This window comes from Achroia grisella, unplaced genomic scaffold (assembly GCF_030625045.1).
Source record: "Achroia grisella isolate CSIRO2021 unplaced genomic scaffold, CSIRO_AGI_Agris_v1 utg874, whole genome shotgun sequence".
Classification (NCBI taxonomy): domain Eukaryota; kingdom Metazoa; phylum Arthropoda; class Insecta; order Lepidoptera; family Pyralidae; genus Achroia; species Achroia grisella.
Window position 1 is genome coordinate 5,678,146 of NW_026713051.1, and position 22,747 is coordinate 5,700,892.

Sequence of the window (22,747 nt, forward strand, 5' to 3'; positions counted from 1 at the left end):
TATTCGTCGAATATAGGATCACGCAAATAGGACCTAATATCATATAGTTGATACATATTTTTCCTACTTATATAAATACCTAACGTTGACCATTCAGCATACTTAGAATTATGGACTTTAAATTTCTTTACTGTAAAATTTTTATCAAAATGCGTTTTTATTATATTGAAAAAACGACTATATGATATATTTGGATCAATATTGTCAAATTTTAAAAACTGTAAACTTTCATTTAATTTGATTTTAAATTTCTGTAAATTAAATGCTGTTGTTGGTCTGTAGAACTTATATATAATCTCGTTTTTTTCATTACTTGCGAATGTTGCTATTTGTCCGCAATGGTCTGACGGCAATGTATTTATTATAGATTTATTTAAAATACTAAAATTACAATATATATTATCAATACAGGTTGCTGTAGTGGACGTAATCCTTGTAGGTTCAAAGAAAATATGATCAAGATCAAAACTTTTAAAAAGGTTTCTAATTTTATTACTTATAGGACTATCAACAAGAAGATCTATATTGAAATCCCCACATACCAAAATAAATTTGTTACTTTTGAATGCTAACTTCAGTACATCTTCCATGGTAGACTCAAATTTTTCATAGTCTGAGTTAGGAGGCCTATACACACATATAATTATGTGTTTCTCAAGTTCTGCACATGATAATTCTATGATGCATTCATTTGAAAGTGCTACAATATCTTTACGTTCTTTCCCTTTAATGTTATTTTTTAATAAAATAATTGAACCACCTCTAATTGTAATTTGCCGAGTAAATGTACTCAATATTTCATAATTTGGTAACTGAAATACCATATTGGACTGTTTTAACCAATGTTCTGTGAGGCATACAATGTCAATATTAAATTATTATAAATTATTATAAATTCATTCCTCTCATTCCGCATTAGTGTTACCAGTTTATTACAAAATAGTGAAGGGTAGTAGAATCAGAGATGATATATGAACATACTTATTTTCTTTCACTTAGGTACACGTTTTCTTTGACATTTTGTTTTATATTACCATATATACCTACTACTGTTGCTGGCAGCTTTTCCAGCATTCTTTTTACATATATTTGTATTATTTTGATGCTTCTTTTTTATAAGTCACTTTTAACTTGTTTGTGAGCCCGCTTGGGAAATTTACATATATACGTTAATTATTCCTGGTTTTATAAAATTGTTCCTCTTCGGCCACAATTACCGTAACACCATTTCGTAAAAGGAAAGTCGTTTCTACTTTAGTTTTTAACAAGTGTTAAGTTTGGTATAAAACGCAAGTCTCGCAGACATGTATCAAATAATAAATGCAGATATACCTATTTTTACAGAAAATATTAATATTAGAACAATATATTATATATGAACATATTTTACCTCAAAAATGGAATAAGAGTGCACAAACCTACAATCAGGTATGAATTCATTTATTCAAATTAACCTGCAAGTTCCACTGCATATATAGCTCCAGGTCAAGGACATACCCCTCGTCAAATATTCATCACATTTCAATACATAATAATTTCGACTTCCCCGTCTAGATGTGAATAAATAAATGCACAATATCACCATTTTTGTTTCTTGATAAAAATATATATTAATAATCTAGGTAAATTATAGATTTCACCTGAGATATATCGCACATAAATATTTTATATAGAATGTTACTTGTTAGAAACTCCTGAATTCCGGCGGACTATACTTCTTCTGGAGGTGATCCATTTCCTCCTCCAATGTAAAGTCGTGATTGGTTGGAATTATAATAATTATACTCTATACTGAGTACTAACAGTAGATTTGTAAGAATATGCCCAACAAATGGCTTATTACTACGAGTATTCTGATAAACCCTCATATTTAATATAAACATAATCTTTATTCAAATAAAATTAAATTTCAGCACTTTTGAATATTACTTATTTTATTAATGTAGTATTTGGGAAGCTGTCTCATCACAAGGAAACCGAGTATGAAACTTGGTCTTTTAAATAATTATTGTAACTTTACATTTTTAAATTGAAATGTGTGAATATAAACTACCTATAAACAATCAAGAATCTCATTTGATTGCTAATTATGGTGTAAACGTTCAATTGTATGAATTGATTATTAGGAGTATTGATGTGAGGTGTTCATGCGATCTGAATGTAGATTCACACAGACTACCTACATACAATACAATGCTATCCAATTACAATTCACCATTTACCTATGCCATTTGTGTACAGTTCTAATCCAATGTATACATTGGATTACAATTATATTGAGATTATTGATAATAATACATATATGTGCCAATAAAGATATTGTTAATATCAATATTAGATAGCAAACAAATAGTATAGATTATACAAAACTATGCCTATTAATCACTCATAGACAAAGCTTACAATAATCTGAAATAATTATTAAAACCACAGATTACATGAAAATTATCCACTATGTCTTTTATCCCTTAATATCTCAAGAAAACAAATCCGTGTGGTTTTTATACACTCCTTTGGTTTTCTGTGCGAAGAAATGATATGCCTTTACATGACACGCTTTCCCCTCTGAGAGTGAACATGGGTGGACACACATGAGAAATGATAAAGACAATCACTAATTAAAAAGATAAATCGAAATGTCTTGTAAAGGTAGACGCACATTGGACAGATAATCTGTCTCAAACTAAAAGAATTAAGGAATAATATTTGAAATACAATTCAAAATAAAAACGACTAGAAGCATTACTTATCATTAGCATTGTAAAATGTAAAACGTTTGCCTTATCACCAATTCTCCAAAGAGAAATACTCAACTTACAAGGCTGTATTTTGGCTTGAAGGATGAGATGTGCCCAGTACGGAGAGAGTCCTTAGGAATGGCAATCACAAACATGTTTGCTGTACAACATTTTCATATATTACGTGATATCCATAGTCCTGGTCGTGTAAGCTTGCGGATGCCATATTCCGTTAGGTGGGCTGTCGTTTTATTTATATTCCAGTGTCATAAAAAAGAATAAATATATATATATAATACATTCCATGATTCGCCTATTTAAATTGAAACAACTCAAAACCACCTTTTAAGGACGCGTTTACAGAGTGAGGTAAAATGTATAGAATAAATGTAAATCATTGCTCTGTACAATATAATATTAAATCTAGACACATTAGATGCTCACCTACAATATCGATAAGTAAAATTTGTAAAAATCAATACAACAGCGTATGACTGTTTTGCCGTTCGAAGAAAAATGATTTACATAAAATAGAATACGTAATGAAACAAGTAAACTAAAAATAAAATTCAGTAAACAGTTCAAACCTTCATATAGCACATATACCTAACGCACTATAACATCTATATCAAATTCTATATTCTATATATTGCGAATAGGGATTCGCAATATATAAAATATTTAGTAATCCTTGACTAAATATATATAGGATACATTACATTTTTGGTTCATTGTCAAATAAAGTAAAAAAATAAACAAATTATTATGAATAATAATAATAATGCCTAAAAACCATCCGTCAAATCAATTTAAAAAAATATAATTTTATATCTATTGAACTTCACATTTTTAAAAAGTCTGAGTGAGTCTCAGTCTCACATATTTCAGCCACCAAGCAGTTCGCTATGTAAACTGTCATATCAGGATTCAAATGTGTGATGTCTGTAGTGCTATTCATGTATCTAGGCGACATTAGTCTATCATATATTATCATTAGATATTTGAAGATAATACACCTGTGTACAGCGCCATCTAGTCTCAAACTAAGCAGAGCTTGTGTATAGATTGATATAAATAACAGTCACGATCATGAATAAAATTTTTTGTACCGTGCGACGAATCGAATTAGCGGTCATCGGAAGTAAGGCAGTATACTAAACCGCTAGTCCACTGAGGCCGTCAAATATACTACATAATAAAAAAAATCCTGACCACTGATTATAATGACAAACTTGGACGAGATTTCTATACAGTGAATACTTCGTAATTACCTAACTGAAATTATCTAATAAAAATATAATCATAAACAATAATTCAACTATAATAATAAAATTAAAACATGAAATAAATATTAAAAACCCAATAAAAAAAAATTGTGCAGTTTGTATTGTACACTTGCACGGATCGAACAAAAGTCAAAACGCTACAGACGATGGAACAAACTAAAAACTGAATGACTACAACTCAGTTAAAATTGCAGTTAAAATATTCTTTCAATAATATTTTTTCTACATATAATCATTAAGAATAATTACTTTTATAATATAACTAATATAAAGACATAATTTTCCTTTGGATCTATTTGTACAATACCTAGATCATTTTCAAATGGTATATGGTATTCCATTTACTTGGAGGTCCATTTAACCAACCAAGTGGATAAGATTAAAAAAAAATAGAATAAACATAACTGCCGTGAAACAGATTTTGTTCTTTAACTATATTTTTCAAAAACAATAATAAAAACAACTATTATACTTTTCAAATTATTTAAATATTTGATTGAAAGTTTTATTTACTTTTGTTCGACAGACAGACGAAACTTTCATTGAAGTTGTTAAACTAAAATTAGAAAATATATTTTTAGCTTAATTTGTGTGTCATTGCTAATAAGTATAAATACAAAACAAAATCCGTAATAAGATAATAGATATGCAAGAAACGTCGTCCGCTTGTCTACCCAGGTGTTCATTAGGACTCAGGAGGCGGATTGTAAACACGTCCTTAAAGGGCTCGTAAATTCTCTCAATTATAAATGAGCGTCAGTAATCTAAGTAAGAATATAACACGTCATTGCCTCTAATGTTGGACTTACCGGTGTCCTCGTCTGTTGGCAGCGGTCCCACGGTACCAAAGAACCGTTTGTCGAGGAGTTGGAGCAGTTGCAGCGCGCTCTCGTGGACGGGGGCACGTGGGCACCCCGTACACATGAGCGTGACATTGATGATCGCCGTGTAGTGGTCACACGGGTACTCCCTGCCAATAAACAATGCCGGTTCACGCTTGTTTTACAATGTTCTACTTACATCGGAAAATAAAAAAGAAAAACAAGTCGAGCAAAATAACAATGCGAGCTTTCTCTCCGTTTGAAAAATATGGCAGGGAAATTATGGCGTACGAAGGATGACATGTGGGTTTCTATTTATTTTGTCGTGTTCTGTTCAAGTTTATAGACTAAGTTTACACTACATACTCTGGTTTGGCGGGAGTTTGTTTACCAATGCAGTTACATTAAATAAACTAAAACAAACCAACTATATGTGTGATGGAAATTTGAAGTTTTAACAAGCTTCGTCACAAAAATACATTTCATCTACCGAAACTTGTAAATATAAATGTAAAAAAAATATTTTAGGTAACATGAGCAAAGGTGAACTTATTCCTAAAAGAGATCTACTCCAGCCTACATAATACAGTTGCACAGGTAATGATAACAGATTAGATAACGGATACAGTTCTACAGAGAAATAAATTATTTTAATATAAATATATACAAGACAAATCGGCGAACTTCGCATCACATACAATATACATATTTTATTAAAATACCTACATACATAAATACAAATATTATTATTAAGTAGGTACTTGCCTGTACAAACTTTACCCTTGACCATTCATACATTCTGATTCCTATCTTTACTATGATTTACTGGAACATATGCCGTCCTTGGCATAAGTCCGTTATTTCACATTCAATTTCCTTCATGTATTACTCCACTCCACTTAATTCAAATATGTAGTATCTACCAAGAATTTTATAATTCAAATACACTACTAGATACAAACAACTTATACAACTATACCAAAATTAACCAAAATATATAACAATTAAGAAATAAGCTCAATTTAAACGAATTTATACACAGTGCATCACAACAAAACTCGGCGAAGTTTGACGACCAAGTGACCCCCGAAGTGATTGAATTATTACTTTATAACTGCTTGCAAGAATACATTGATTGCATTAGCATGAAAAGCTCAGCTGCGCGGTCCGGTTTGCATTTTTACATATGTATTTTTCAACCGTATTCGAGGGGGACGAGATTGTCTATTCAACTGTGTTTTTAGTATATATACCTACTATGTTATTATTCGAACAATTAATTGTATAAGAATATTCATGTTTTATTTTATAATTAAAAGGCTCTAGTTATAAATATTAAGATATTGAATTATTCAAGTTATTTGTTTGAATTGCATTGTATTTATTTAATCATATTAATTTAATAGCATACACCATTGTATTCTAGCATGTTTAGGGCGAATACAGTTGTAGCCACCAGGCTAAAATTGTATTCACCCTAAATCTCAAACTTGAACATGTAATACTACTAATATGTACAATTTATTTTGAAAAGAGCAAAAACAAAAGTTTCTTGTCAGTTCTTCTCGGCTCAAACTAGATTCCAAACTTAAAAACGGTCTTATTACAAAAAATCTGTTAAAACTCGGACGAAACGTGGTCTAAATGGTTGTTGTTTAAACCATTCCTAAAGTTAATACTTGGAATAAACCTAATATTATTACGAATCCAGATCTAACAGAGGACTACTTAATACTACAGTTAAATCGTTCATTATGTATTCCATACAGAAATCAGTCACTCATGTCTGTCACCGTACAATTACGTTCCATTTTACCAGAAAATTGAAAAGATCAAAAATAATATTAGTTCAAAGAAAAATGTATAAACTAAAAATAAATTTATTTCTATTTATCTCTGTCTTCATTATAACTATTTCATTAATATATAATATTTATTAATGTACTATTAGGCTGAAAATCAGTTTTAAATTACAAGTAGGAGTCCTATACGGAGAAAAGGAACGGCGAGATATTTTTATTGGATCGTTCGAATGATGATAGTCATCATTCGAACGATCCAAAGTCAAATGAGTGAAAAAATAACAAATAACGTCTTTTATATATTTTTATTGTCGTAAAATTTGCTTTAAATATTTTTAGTCAATATATTTTTAATTATAGTTAAAATATTTTTCCTTAAACTACAACTTACAATAGAATTTTTAAAATGGAGTTTGACTTTTTGCATTTAGACCACTGTTAAACTAGGGGCATCGCAGGTCTAACTTTAGACCATAGACGAATCACGATTTAGAGATAAACTTCATTTTGTAATAAGGAATACATCGGTGAATGGTTTATTACTAGTGCTAAACCAGGTTTATCTTTTTGTAATAAGGCCGATAGTGTCTGTAATAGAAAAATATGGACAAATATTTGATTTGATCCAGCAGTAGAAAATTCTGTGGCATAAAACAATTTTATTTTAGAAAAATTCTTTATTCAACCACTATCGAATAGTAGTATTTGTATAAAGATTCTACGTCCCATTTGAAATGTAAATTGAGCTGTGGAGAATGGGCGAAATCAACTCAGCTGTGGGCTTTCGCAAACAAATGCATAATATTGCCAAGGGCTCAGGTTTTGCGTAATGATACTAGGACAGACAGGAACACTGCAATTGGTTTATTCATTGCTAGAGGCTCTTCTGTAGGCCATCAATAGATGTCTAATTTACTAGTCTAGAACATATAGCCGCAAAAATAAGCAAGTTTTTCGATAGTATTATTCGTGTCATTTCAACAATCACCTATTAATTCACTCGAATTCTTAAAATCTTATGAATTAAATATTTCATAACATAAACAAACAGCCCCAGATTAAAATTTTGGAATGAAAGAACATTGGAAAAATGTATATATTTTGTGTTTCATTACGCCATATGGCCTACAATATATTTAATATAAATTTCGAAAATGTGCTTTTTTCTTTTTGATCTTGGCGCAACAGTTAGGTACTTAAAACTATTTAAAACTTCTCTCTTGTCTTAGTGAGTGCGCGAACTGTCAATGGCGCGATTTAAAACAGTCGTTAAATTTCCTAAAATTCTTAATTTTTCGTTCCGTTAGTTCCTCCTACGTACTGAAATATATATATAAGACAAGATGAATAATAAGAGTAATATGCATTTTTTGTAGAATGACAATACTTTCGAAGTCGTAACATCTGTGCATACCTGTGTATTGTTAAACAATGTTTATGTTACTTTGTGACATTTTAAGCAAAATTTTAATCATATGACCATGTGTGTGTTAATAAAATCCTTCTCAAGTTACGTTCGTTCGTTTTTTATATGGAGCCCTAAAAATTACCCATACGTTATATTTTAAATATTAACGTAAGGCAATATTGGTAATAAATAAACAGGTCTATGAATAACATGCTCCACATTTCATCGCACTCTTTGGAGACTTAAAAAAGACACCTAAATCCTCTAAAGGTCAGGTACTGCAAATCAATGAAAAAAGTATAAACGATGGTTTTGACATCAATTGACACCTATTGATTTCTTTTTAACTTGTGTTTATTTTGAAAACTGTTTCTTCTCTTCTTTACACATATACTTTATCAGCAAGTAATGTAGGCTCATAGGTCATATAGCACGCGTGTAGTGCTGCCGAATAGATAAAATTCGCGTATACACCGCGAATTTAATACCGTGAAAGTAAGTATTTTGAGTTTAATTAAATAACAAACGCACATAGCCTATTTGTATCGTTTCTTTTCAAATACATTAAACTATAATACTTAAGATATTTATTTTAACAACAATTTTGTTTCCTGTTTGTTCTTTTCAACTGTCACCGACCCCAACTACATAAAAGTCGACGGGATTCTACAAACATGTATTAAAAACTGACGTACTTAACAAAAATAAATTTAGTTACGCGTAATAACAACACAATGTGTCAAGAGGTCTTCCCATCCTCAGGGTGTAAGAGCTTACAATCACAAAACCCTTATTTTCCCATAAACAGTAAAAATGACCATGTGTTAATACGGCGAAAATATACTGTGTATATATATATATATATATATATATATATATATATATATATATATATATATATATATATATATATATATATATATATATATATATATGTATATATTCTGTGCAGGTACTAAATTTCATACGTCATTCAGTTTTTCCAGTAATTTTTGTTTGGTAATACAATAACAGACACTTATCTATTTATGCATTCGTACTAACAAACTTAGGCCTCTATAATATTTGTCTCAAATGTAAACTGCGGAGAATGTAAAACATGGGTTTATAATATTAAACTTTTGCTTCTATGGTAATAACAGAACTCCAGGGCACGAGTCTCCCCTCATATGAAACTCTAGCCCTAGGGTTAGTCTTAGTACTAATGTATACGCTAGCCAGACGGTAACAAGTTCAAACGAACAAAGTCTAATTAGAGGGTATAACGAATTTTATTAATTCTTCAACATGCTAGATCAAAATATGCCTTATGTCTGTAACGCCAGATCGTAAATTTCAATCGTGACGACCGCAGCTCTCGATATGCACATATTTAGCGAGTATATTTCAGATCAACGATGCTGGGCTGGTGTCGAACCCTTCACCTTGCCGTCTCTTGGATTAATTTGGTTTGTTATTGATGCTTCGGCCCCGGAGCGGTACAAAAAATATAATTTTATATAATATACTCTTTGTTGTCGGCTAGACTCTAACATATGACCTTTTTGTTGTACAACTCGGTGTAGTAAGCGATATTTTATGACCGCTATTTTCTTAAATCAGTATTATGCTAATATTAATACCTTATATTTATATTACATAGGTTATGTACGGGAGCTTTTAGCTCTTGCAAATAGGTAGTGGCTGGCCGCTTCCGTAGTCACAAAACGCTGGGCTTTTCAGTACATGGAACTAGGTCGCCGTCTCGTTATTAACTAAGTTCTCATTGGCAGGCCAGGTAAATTCGTATTATGCAAAGTTAACTACTAGGTAATTTTAATTTGATTTCAATAAAGAGAGTGAAAGAAGAGAGCAGACTTTGTGACCTTTTATTCAGGACTTTCGGTGTGTTTCATTTCAGAAAAAATATAAAAAACATATTCTGCTTTATCTTACTACCCTACTAATTGAGTAGTGTTGTCTATATATGTACATACGTTTCAAATACATTGTGTCCTTGGTACCTGCCACACATGTTGCAATCTCAGTGGACAAAGCTGTTATATTAAGCCTCAGTAAATACCTACCCTGTCATTTTACTGCCATGTTTCGACGGAAATTGGCCAGACAGAGGTTTTTTTACAAAGTCTCGCTCTGGAAAATTGAGATACCTACTTGTGGAAATATTTTAACGTATAATTCAGTAATACTATATGCCACTGTTGTAGAGATTTCGAGGATCAAAGAGTTCGATATCCGATCTACTCTATCAACAATCTATGTATACAATTTGCGAGACAGTTATGAGGTATGACACCCACGAATTTTATATTTATTATATTAGATGAATTCTTTATCATTATATATAAAATTCGGTTCAATACGTAAGGAGGATTATATTGAGCTCGTTAGAAAGCGCATATTTCTTATATTATGTAGACAGATGACTCTGTCTATCATTTTTTTACTATTAACGTACATGGATGAACTTCGTGTGACCTAAAAATGTTCACCATGAATACCATATATTAAAAATAATGAAATATAATAATCAAAAGAGAGTAATATTTAAGAAGTAATTCAATGTAGCGAATCTTATCCTTTCATTCGTTTATTTGCACAATACCTTAATTATATTGCACAAAACAAAACAATATATCCATATTGTTTCGTTATCATTACACTATAATTAAATATAATATATTCTAAGTTTTAGCAAGACTAATTTAACAGTTATTCATTTTATATATTTAAAGATGATAGTCGTATCTATTGAAAACTTATTTAATATGATTAAGCAGAGAAACGAGAGCGACTTTTAAGAGGGATCGAGCTTTAAGTCGCTTTGCGTTTAATCAACTAAGTACTATAATAAGGTACAAAATTGAAGTTCAAATATAAAGACAGACCACATTTAAAATCATTATTTTATTCATTGCTAATGTAGTCATTTTTCAAAAGACTGGAAAGCTGCTAATTAAACAGCTAGATCCATTAGTTGCCTTGTTATTTATTACCTTTCTTGTCTTTTAAGTGTATTGTAAAAATAAATTGAGCTCAGATTTGAATTACACTTTGCATTTTTACTAAATATTTCAGATGTAAGTTAGATTAATTTATCAATATTTCAGATATTATTAAATAAATTATCTACTAATTAATAATGTATATTCATTAGTGCAATTGTATATCTGCAGACAGAGGGATTGTTAACTTTGAAAATGCTTATTAAGTATATTCGAATTCTACGTGTCTTAAGCGAATTAATTTAGTTCTTAGTTACCGTTATTACCAGAGAATCACTCAAAAATACAAATTAACAACAAATTTATTTTGGAACAGCTAGGCTGGGGGTATGTGCAATATAAACCAATACATAAAAAATTCATGTCACGTTGTTTGTCCGTGAATCCTAAACTACTGAATTGATTTTAATGATTTTTTTATGTAGACACAATATGTCTCAAATTAGGTTTTTACCATATTTTTATACCCCTAAGTGGTAAGGGTGGCCTATCGTAAAAAAAACTTTCTTTGCATTTTTGATATACTATTTCATTTTATTTTTTATTAAACCTTTCAGGTTTCCACCATTAATCTCTATTTTTAATAGCGATATTAATGTATAGGACAAAACAATGTTTACTGGGATTTCTAGTTCTTATATAAGTAATATTACGATTCCTAATTTAAGATAAATAAATAAACAAAAGTAATAAACCGCTGGGATCTCATAACTAATACAAAAAAAAACTATAATAAAACTTTTAAAATCATCAATATCCAGTAATAGACGCGATGACCAATACTTACAGCTATAGTAATACAAGGGTGGATGCAAGGGTTGCTAACTGTACTGATTTAATCGGATTTCCCGGTATCAGACTGCCGTGTCTCGTCTCCCGACAAAGGGGGCGGTGTGCATCAATTGTCCCCTTTTTTCAAATACGTACAGTAAGTACAGTTATATTTTTTTGCTAGCTCACCGAAAATTTTCATCGAATGGTTGCCACTGTTAAATACTCCAAATCTTTAATGATAAAACACACATCTCCGTTATCACGTACCTACTGAGTAGATAGAAAATGCGTAAATTGAAAAATGCATAACTTATAAAGCGTAGCATACATGTACAATAGTGTCAAAAATATATCGAAAACAAATATTCTGCACTCCCGTTGTTTATATTTGTCCCGACATTTTACCTATTGTATGAAATCCCTATAAAATAAATCATTTTAAAAGCCAGACAAACTAATTGAGGTGGTATTCTACAAATGAGATACAAAGTTAGCAATTTATTGCAGAATTAATTGCATCTATGCAGTACAAAGATGTATTTCATAATATAAATCATATTAATTATATATAAATTAAATGTTGGGAATTATTTCTGTAATTGAAATACTACTTTCCGGCAGCAACTTAGTCCTCGCGACTATGATTAATAAAATATGAAATTAAGACAGAATATAAGAGAAATGAATAAAAATTCGTGGGTAAATCGTGGATTACATATTCACGTTAATGAGTTCAGCCATTAATGTGTAAAATGTGAAAAAAACCTATGGTATAATATGTCCACAGAGTAATTAACATTACGATTTATAGAGATGGCATCGGCCTTAACGTTGACTTCTAATAATGAAAAAAATTCACGGTTTTATACAAATAAATGTTTTGTTTTATTGACGCGGACTTGCATTTGCGTCTAAAACTATCACAATTAATAGAAAAAAGTTGTTAAACAGATACATACAATAAATATTTTGCTCCTTGTGATGCATTTAATCATGTCTTCATATAATTAGCGATTGTGTAGCTAATAACAATACTATCCTTGCTCGTCACTCTGACTACATCTTTCTGATCAGAGTTGGACTCGTGCCATAATTTGTGCATGCTGTTTAATTAGCGCATCAGTAGTTTCGCCCCACCTTCTTTGAAAATGCTCCAATCAAATGGTTTCGTCAGTACAGGTAAGCAGGTAATGAATAATCATCAAAAGTGACGATGTGATATGTTCTAGATTTAAAATTTTGAATTTCGATCTCCGTTTGAATTGCACGGAAAATTAATCGGAGGGTTGGCTCACTTAAATTATGTACATTCCAAAGTATGTCTTTTATATGTGTCTGGAATACCTATACATATATGGATAAAGACATTTTGATTTGATTTGATCATGATATTATTACTAATGATTCATATATACATTATTTTGAGAGCAGTGCTCTTGTCGGCGCTCGGCGTCACTTTATCTACTTACTGCGCTCCGTGATTCTCTTTAAATGTTGACACGGCACGACTGCAACTTTTTAATTAATCTGCTTGTAATGTAACTATGCTTTGTCTCCCCCGTTCCGTCTTTGCTTCAGTCACAATGCTAATACGGTCTGTGTAAACAATTTGAATAACCGTCAATTCGAATAACTAACCAATCTTATACAATACTAGCTCGCGAATTCGTCCGCGTGAAATTAAACATTCACTTAATTTATACAAATAAAATCTAAAATAAATTAGCCATTAGCCTACGTGGCTTCTTTATAACATTACCTATTTGCGAATGAAAGACCAGCCGTTTTAGAGATTACCAAAAAAGACATACAGATAGACAAAAAATAAAAAAAAACTCTTTTGGTGTAAGTACCGTATACGTGCACTAAAAGAATACTAAAGATTAATATATATTCAGTGAAAAGCTTTCAATTTTAATTTACAAATAGACACACTCATATTTTATTTATCATTATAATTAATACATGGAACAAAATCGTTGTATCCTTTTTTGCAATAATTGAGCGGACGGAAGAGTATGAGATTTCGCGCAAACTATAAGAGTTTATATTGAGAAGGTTTTGCAGAATAATCATATTTTTTTAAATTATGTATAAAAATACATTATTAAATTTATAAAAAAGACATTACACTCACACGGATATGTAAAATTGAGAACAGAGTAATATTTTTGTTATTTGTCTATAGTGTTACTGAACGTGAAACATAACCATAATTTTAATTAATTATGGACGAATTTCGACCATTGGGCGACGGCTAGATTGTATAGATAGAACGGCGAAGTAGTCAACTATTGCGAAACATTCCAAATTTCATATCCCTTAGACATTTGAAATTCTAGTCAAACCAGTTTAAACACAAATAAGCGAATACTTGGTGTGCTCTAGGTTCTGTAAAGTATTTGAGCGCTCAAGTTTGCGACTGAATCGGTAGAGGAGTTTATTGGCATGCAATTACATGGACCGATTTCCCCACGTGAAGGCAGGAAATGAGTTCCCTTTGACTAGGACCACATGCTGTTTTATTTCTGCATCCAAAGATTCAATACGATTTATTTCTATAGAAAATATGCAAATATTCTATTACATTATAAAATGTTACTAAAATACTATATTCTGTTGAAATAAAATTTATAAAACGACAAATACCCAACCCTAGATAGTCTAGAGGTGACACGAGCAATATTGGTATTTTTTATGACATATCACACAGCACCATCGTTTTTAAGCTAATAGAATAAAATAGAATAGAAAATAAATGATTTTTCATTCAAATAAACTTACAAAAACTTATAAATTGAAGCACTTTTGAATAGTCATCACATTTTTTAATCTACCGCCCATTCGGAAAGCTGTCTCATCACAAGAAGAACGAGGAAGAAACTTGCGTGTTGCGCTTTTTTGTTACTTTATATTTTAAGTTGAAATTCAATTAATACTCAAATAGAAAAATATTTAATATACGACCAACTGGTTAGGCAACTAAATAAGAGTAAATCAGTCGTAGTGATTACTTCATGGGAATGGAAGCTCCGACCATCGGAAATAAGGTGTTGTACTAAACCGTTAGACCATCGAGGCCATCAATTATTTGATTCAGTGATTACATAAATCTGCGACAGTTTCTTAATTAATTTATATGTCATTACAAATAAGGTAGTACGGCTCACAATTCAATACTACAAGTTCTGCCGATAAAATAAATAAAATATATATTTAAAATGAAAGTCATAACTTATTTAATGATAGGGCGGCTATTTTCCGAACAATAAATTATGCATTTGTGAGAAATCAAACAGCCTCCCCCCCCCCCCCTCATCTATCCCCCTTTCCCCGTGATGCCTGTCTGCTGAAACGTTTCGGTAAATAAAACCTCTGCCGGGTTGTATGTTAATTGAACAGTGATTAATCGATACAGGTGATATGCACCATCACGTAAAATGCATGCGTCAGCAAATAGGCGCATGTTTGTTACATTATTATGATCATTCGAAAAATATTCCTATGATTTCATATCCTTACTCATTAACATTATTCTATGAATTCCAATAAAGACTAGTGGTCAACTATACTTAATTTAAAAATTATTAAGGTTCTATTGTCAAAGACTACACTTCTATAATCACAGTAACTGACTGCCAGTTCCCACGGTGCACGGACAATAAACTAAAGAGCATGCATATATATACTCTTTTGTGTATACATGGTAGTATGTGTAATGTTTTTTTTATCGATTTAATGTATTTTCAATGCATTCTTTTAAATACATAGTAGAATTAAATAGTTTTTTTTTGTTTCTCTATATAAACTATAATATATTATGTGAGCGAAATTTCATACTCCTCCGTCCGCGCTATTTTCATAAAAAGTGGTACAACATTCTGCTTCACGGATTATTATAATGATAATATATCAGGACAATTCCCATTAGCCCCATCTAGTGCCAAGCTACGTAGAGCTTGGGATTACTGATATAATTACATAGATAATTTTTTTAAAATAGATTTGGTTACCTAACATCGGATGACGAGGGAAGGGAATTGTTAGTAATGTGGACTGATGACCCCATTGCTAGCAATGTACCATGTTAGGTTGACCGCCACGCGGTTTCCCCTGGAAACCATTGTGATAAATTCCTGATTAATTTATCACGGTGGGCTAACTGACCTGACCTCATGCTCATTCTATCATTCTCCACTGGTGTCCCGCCAGCGTAAACCGGTAGCGCAGGCGGGTGAACCATACCATTATCATCCATTAAAAAAACATCGGATGGTGCAGCACGACGCATTGTCAAATGCCGATGAAGCCAAAGGCAACACCTGACAAGCTCACATTTTGCTTACTATGTGTAATGTGTAACAAGGACATATTTGTGGCAATCTCTATTATTAACTTAACGATTTCTTACCGGTGTTTCCATCACCAGATAATCAGTAAAAAATATAAATTGAGTCGACCAGATTTGACGAACTATCGACGTTTTGGTCTAGTTAGAATAATAAACATCTGGGGAATGGAATGCAGCTCTCTTAACTACCACGTAAAGAAGCAAATTTGTATGTAGGTACGTTTGTAACGAATAAAGTCAAAAACTACGGGACCGATTTTAAAACTTATTTCACTATTAGAATACTCCATTTTCTTTTAGTAACTCAGGCTATAAAAATTTATGTCTACCGGTGTGAAGCCGGGATGAGCCCTTAGTATATTAGGTATTTGAAGAATCACCATCAAAAGATTGGTTACTCCATCTGTAGCTCTGTAGAACTTATATTACGGTAGTATTGAAGCAGTAACAAGTGGATTTAATACGACAACAGCGCGGACAGATGGCGCTGTTATTGCTAAATCTATCACATGTATTGACACTACTTTTCTTTAACAGCCTTTATTTGACACGTGGTTCTGCAAGTATCTCATAGAGGGTGTTATTTCTAATTCAAGATAAATAAAAAAATATTAATAAAAGAAATTTACATGAAGGAATTCTTAATCTAAAAGTTTTTCTTAATAATAATATACGCTTCATATAATCATAGACTGGAAAGATCCTAGTGTACTATTTTTAGTGGATTATTTGTATGTAATTTAAATCAATGCCTACAATTTTTATGGCAAACCACGTGAACTTATATATAAAATTCCATCCTTGTACTGTGTTTTTCAGCAAATAAAATAAATTTTTAGCCAATTTCTCTAATAAGGAAATAATGACAATGACTACTTGTACATGCTAATATTATTAATGGGTAAATCTGTTATCACTTCGTTACCATTATACAATTAGCACGTTGAACCGAGTTTAATAATATTATACATGAAGTTACAATTCTACCCTAAAAATAAAAGACACAGTCGCCACAGTAGAAAATACAGCCTATATTTTCGTCCACAATGATTTTATACCCAGCCTTTTTAAACTATATTATTTCATTATTATTTATTTACATTATATACGTTATTATAATTAATAACCATTATAATAATAACACTCGTACTAGCGGCGATATTATTATGAGCGCTTTTGTATGAAGTCTAAGTAGTAACTGAAAACAAGCTGACAAGGTTTGTCCCCTGTGCAAACAATGCAGTGAGTTACTACTTCTGGCATCAATTTTTGAGGAGAACAGAGGTCATATATAATTATTTATATATATTTGTACTTACTGTAGTCATTTTTATATATGTACTCTGCTATTTACAAATTACGTATTGCAAAATGTGTTTACTTTATATTGTAATATCCATCTATAGTTTGTTTGTTTTATTACCGAGATAAATACAAAAAAATAAGATTAAACAAATCGGTCTCACAGGTATCCCTATCCCGCTGTAGCTGGTTGATTGTACATTATTACAAATTGTCATAAAAAAAAAACAGAACATACTTAGAGATATCTTGTATCTCTAGTTTTAAGTTATTAACCTGCCTAGACGAAGTTCTCAACTTAGTTAGGAACATATGCCGGGGCAAAGGAGTTCACTCCGAGGCCCCTTCCTCCCTTCACGTTCACCTCGTCACTATACTGTGTATGTGTGTTGTTGAGTTGTGGCTTTTCTATAGCTCCATTAACACTAACCTTGCACTGAATATGGTGGCGAGCGCTATGAAGCAGCCGTCTGCAACTCGTGGTGGTCCAGTGAAGCATTTGTCAACTGTCCAATCAAGTAGCGGCCCGATGTCGGGGTTACATTCCAGTAACAGCACGATTGTCTCCCGGGCGAGCTCGTATATCTAGCGGAAACATTGCGATGTCAAATCCAATTGAATCTAATTATATGTAGTGGCAATGACAATTAATTATTACAAAAAGACACTAAAGGAGATACGATTGAAGGACGTGGAGATGCGCTAGCTTTCGATACGTGCAATCTTCCTCGTTTTCTTTGTCTACATTAACATGCACATTCTTACCTGCATGAAAGAGGATTCGCACGTGAAAGAGCGTATGCAAATGCAGCTATTGGGTCGAGTCTGTCATAAAGACGTCTGTGGAGGCTCCTCAACCACTCTTCACACACATTACCATATTATATACTCTAGGATATATTATTACCTTGTCATTAGTAGAAGAGAGCATTTCACTGAGCCACGGGTACAGTGGGCCGTCCTCAGCGAGGGCAGTCGGTGCGAAGCAGGGACCGCAGCACACCAAAGCACTCATCGCCTATGGTAAACACAAACACAATTGTAATAATAATAACATTCATTTACTAGGTCCAAGCTAAGCAGAACTTTCGTTACGAGTACTAGACGACTGATAGATAAACTTAGATACATTTTTTTGTATGCTGCGTTGAAAATCAAGGTAATAAGAGTGCTTTAAAGGCAATTTACTCACTATTGAAGTGATATAATTATTAGTGTTATTAGACTGGCATGTACTTATAGTTTAAATAAAAGTCTCTAAAAATAAAAAAAAATAAAAATGATTTTTTTTAATAAACATTATTTCGAATTCGTTCTTATACCATCCAGTTAAGTACTGAACACGTGTCCTTGATAAGGAAAAGGATAGGAAAGTCCTATGTCGGTATCAAGGGTCTATACTAAAAACGATACTTTCTATTTCAAACCGATATTGAGATTAGTGAATACCTTGAGTGCCGACAAGTTGAGCCTGTCGTCGATCTCGTGTGATGCCGTCTGCGGCACCAGGTTACCGAGGTACCTGGCCAGCGGACCACACCATCCGCTGAACAACGAGAACAGGCTGCGGCACAGCTCCTTCTTCATCAGCGAGCCATACATTTCCACTAAACATAATTATACAACTCAATGAAGCCACAAATTTACATTTAAAAATATATTGGTTACTGACGGTCTCGGTGGTCTAACGGTTACATATCAAGTGAAACTTACACGGGAAGCTTTTGATGAGTTCAGTGACGAAGTCTGCGAATGTGAGCCTCTGTTCCCGGGCTGCTGGCGCGTCCTTCTCAGCCTCCACTTCGAGGCACTGCCGCGCGCCGTCCAAGTACTCCGTCAGGGATGGATGCAAGCTACCACTCTCCAACGTGAACGTACTGCAACAATATATGGTCATTACTATAGGCTGATTTTTAATCTCGGAGGCTAAATTGACTTAATCGTGTAAATTACGATACCGTTGCAAAACAGTAGTTTAAATAATTTCGTTACAAGCATTTTAAAGTAACCCGCACCACCCTAGGCGACTGATGGTTGGGGTCTCGGGGCAAACCCCCGGCATTAACTCCGGGGACAACAATCCCCAAAACAATCAATTCAATTCTTCTAAAAGAAGAAATGAAAATGCAAAACAGCCATTTTTTTGTCAATAATTGGATTGTCCACGAGTACCGATGTAGTTATGGCAGTTAACACTAAAAATTGATCATAATAAACAGCATTAACTCTAGAATTATAAAATTGTGAGAATTCGACTCTAAAATTAAAACAGTAAAGTTTAATCTATATTACTTTTGTAGGTTAATAAATGCTTGCTATGTCAGATATCTTGTTACCTATTAGCGAAGGTCTTTCTCTGTGCGATGAGGAGCAGCATTTTGTTCAGATGTAGCCGGAGGGCATCCCGTCGCCTCCGGCGTCGCATGTTCTCCTGTTTGCGGTCTACCGCTTCCCGCAGCAGTGGCACCAGCTCTTCCATCAGGTCCCTGGTGGAATTGATGGACGTATCGTTATTAACTTTATATCTTTCGAGGATTCCTCATCATTCGTTACAAGGTTAATACTTACATGACCACAATCAAATCACAATGACCCTACATTCAAATTCCCAGAGTTCATTGGATCAGTTATTTTCGCACTATTTATGTATTTAACTTTATTTTATGAGAACTGTGTCCATACCAGAAATTATATTGTTGGCACAGTAGAGAATGTAACACTAGACGTGGGCTAGACATGTCAATTATGGCAAGTTTGGTTCAATATATTGTCAGCCGACAAACAGTTTTGATTGAAAGTGAAAAATGAAATTCTAATTACATGGGGCATGTTCCCTTAGTTCATTGAAATGGCAAAGAAGTATGAGTTCCACGAATGTCATATGACGACACAGGCGTACTAAATGCTTACTTGAGCGCATCGGGGTTGATGTTCCCGCAGGCGGCCACTGCTGCATCCCGTACCTCGGGCACCTCGCATCTCGCCAGCGGCACTGCAAGCTTGTGTAACGAGCCCGGCGACGCTTGTGCACTACGGGCCTCACCGCCACTTCGCTCGCTCAGCGAGTCCGGTGACGAGCTGCATGTACACAGGGACAGATTATAACATGCCAATGGCTTGCACGCAGTTTATTAGTATTCTACAAAGTTATTTACAAATGCTTTTATATGTACTAGCATTAGAACACGCGAGGGCTTGTTATGATTCATTTCAAGATTTTTTTCTAAGTGGATACCTACCCTGAACTTTTGAAGTTTTAGGGCTGGTTCTTGGAACTGAGATTTTTTTTAGACAGTCAGTCCCGAGAAGTTACTTTTTATATTAATATCAAATTGATTTGCTACCAGCTTTAAGGAGGAGCCGGAGTTTGTTAGCATAAATAAATCCACTTTAACATTACACTAGAAGACTGATTAATTATTAAAAACTGTTCTAATAAAAAAATTGTAACAAGCATATATTCATGTTGTACTTATGAATAAACACATTGTAGCCTCCAGCAAAATGAATATAACAAAAACTAGTCACTGTGAATAAAAAATGGAACAAAAATTGTTTCTACAAGGCTTATAATATATATAAAACGCAGAACCTGTTGTGTGACGAAACATCCTGTTAAAGACAAACATAAAACATAAAGTGTCGCTAACAAGCTTGCATTGTCATAACAAAAATGTCGAACTAATAACAAACAAAAGAATGATTAACATAAAGTAAAACACTAGTGTACATGTTTTTCCGTTGTATATACATAGTAATGTTATATTTTATACCGATGAATGAATATGACGTACATTGACTGCACTCTATATCCTACATATCCGTATAATAATGAAAAAGCACATAATATGACGATATTAATTATTTACCAATTATTCCCTAGGCTAGAAACTACCACTATTCCGGCATAACAAAGCTATATATGTTTTAATAAACATGCGTTATGAATTCTACCGATATCTCCTATTAGTACAAGAGCCCAGTGCTGATTGCTGCAGATAATACACACTAAAAGATACTTGAACTAATTGAAAGAATAATGGAAATATCATATTATAGGGCTTTACTGCTTAGAAACAAATATAACAAGGTATAAAAGTCAACAATCATAGCTGTTAACAGTCATGAAATTTATTTTTACTAAGATTTTTTGAGGGTATATAGGTATAAAACTAATTCGACATATGAAGTTTATAAAAAAGGCAATGGTTACCTCTTACTCTCTATCATTACACAAAAATTTCTAATTTGGAGACTGCAGTACAAAAATATAGAAGTTCTAATATCAGTCTAATAAATCAAACTTACGAGTAGGCAGGTATGCGCTATATTCTTTTTCTCATTCAATTTTAATTGCAATTAGTTTCATTTAAAAAATCTGATACCTGCACAAACCAGCAGCGGAATCTTAAGGTATGAGACGTAACGAGCGTGAACTGCGTGCCAAAAAAACCACGCCACATCTACTTGTGTCCTATCAGTCACATCAACATCAATTAGCACACAGTACGATGTATACGTTAGAAACGCATGTTCGTTACCCCCACAGTGTCTCCGGACACGCCGAGAGGAAGAGCGCACTGTCCAGGCAGAAACAAAACGTGTGACGTGTAAGCAACGACATAAGTACGAGTTTGTGGCGGTCCAGCTAAGTATACACTAACTGAGAATGTCTGTACATTCATTCATATGACGTTATACACAAATTAATGTAATTATAGCTAAATTTGCAAAAGATAACTATGTGCGAACTAATTTTATGAATTAAGGTATACTTCAGCTCGGCCGCCATTGGAAATATTTACAAGGTTGTACGTTATTAATAGGGTTTAATTGCACGTGTAATCATAGTAATAAGAAAGTGGTAAGAGCGTTTATGTAAATATGTTTGTTTTGATTTTATCCGCAAATTTACAAACTTACGTAGATAGATATATAATTTTATTTGATGTTAATACTAAACTAGAGTACTTCGCATGGGATTCCGTATTTCCTACCTATTGAGTTTGAAAGTCGCAATAGTGATTATCGACGCTATATAAGATCATTCCTGTTTATAGGTCATACAGCAAATGAATTCAGAATATAACTGAAATTCTATAACAAACAGATTACATACTATATGAGGCCGAAACCGGTCTATTTATTCAACACTTTACATTGTAACGTAATATTTACTACAAATAAAGTTGGAAGTTAGCCAATCCTGTAATTGAATACTGTAATTGTCTATGAAGCCATTTAGAAACTTTTATTATTA

At 32.7% G+C, this 22,747-nt stretch overlaps 1 protein-coding gene across 1 annotated transcript in view; it reads right to left on the reverse strand.

Annotated features, from left to right (window-relative positions):
• The window catches only part of LOC131853039 (protein furry), a 161,028-nt gene that overhangs the window by 120,981 nt on the left and 17,300 nt on the right, over nt 1–22,747 (reverse strand). The window contains exons 20-27 of the mRNA XM_059203831.1: nt 22,029–22,067; nt 20,398–20,565; nt 19,824–19,973; nt 19,201–19,364; nt 18,937–19,094; nt 18,395–18,505; nt 17,918–18,072; nt 4,834–4,994 (exon numbers count right to left, since the gene is read on the reverse strand). Of these exons, the coding sequence (XP_059059814.1) occupies nt 4,834–4,994; nt 17,918–18,072; nt 18,395–18,505; nt 18,937–19,094; nt 19,201–19,364; nt 19,824–19,973; nt 20,398–20,565; nt 22,029–22,067 (1,106 nt within the window). The remainder of the gene's footprint in view (nt 1–4,833; nt 4,995–17,917; nt 18,073–18,394; nt 18,506–18,936; nt 19,095–19,200; nt 19,365–19,823; nt 19,974–20,397; nt 20,566–22,028; nt 22,068–22,747) is intronic.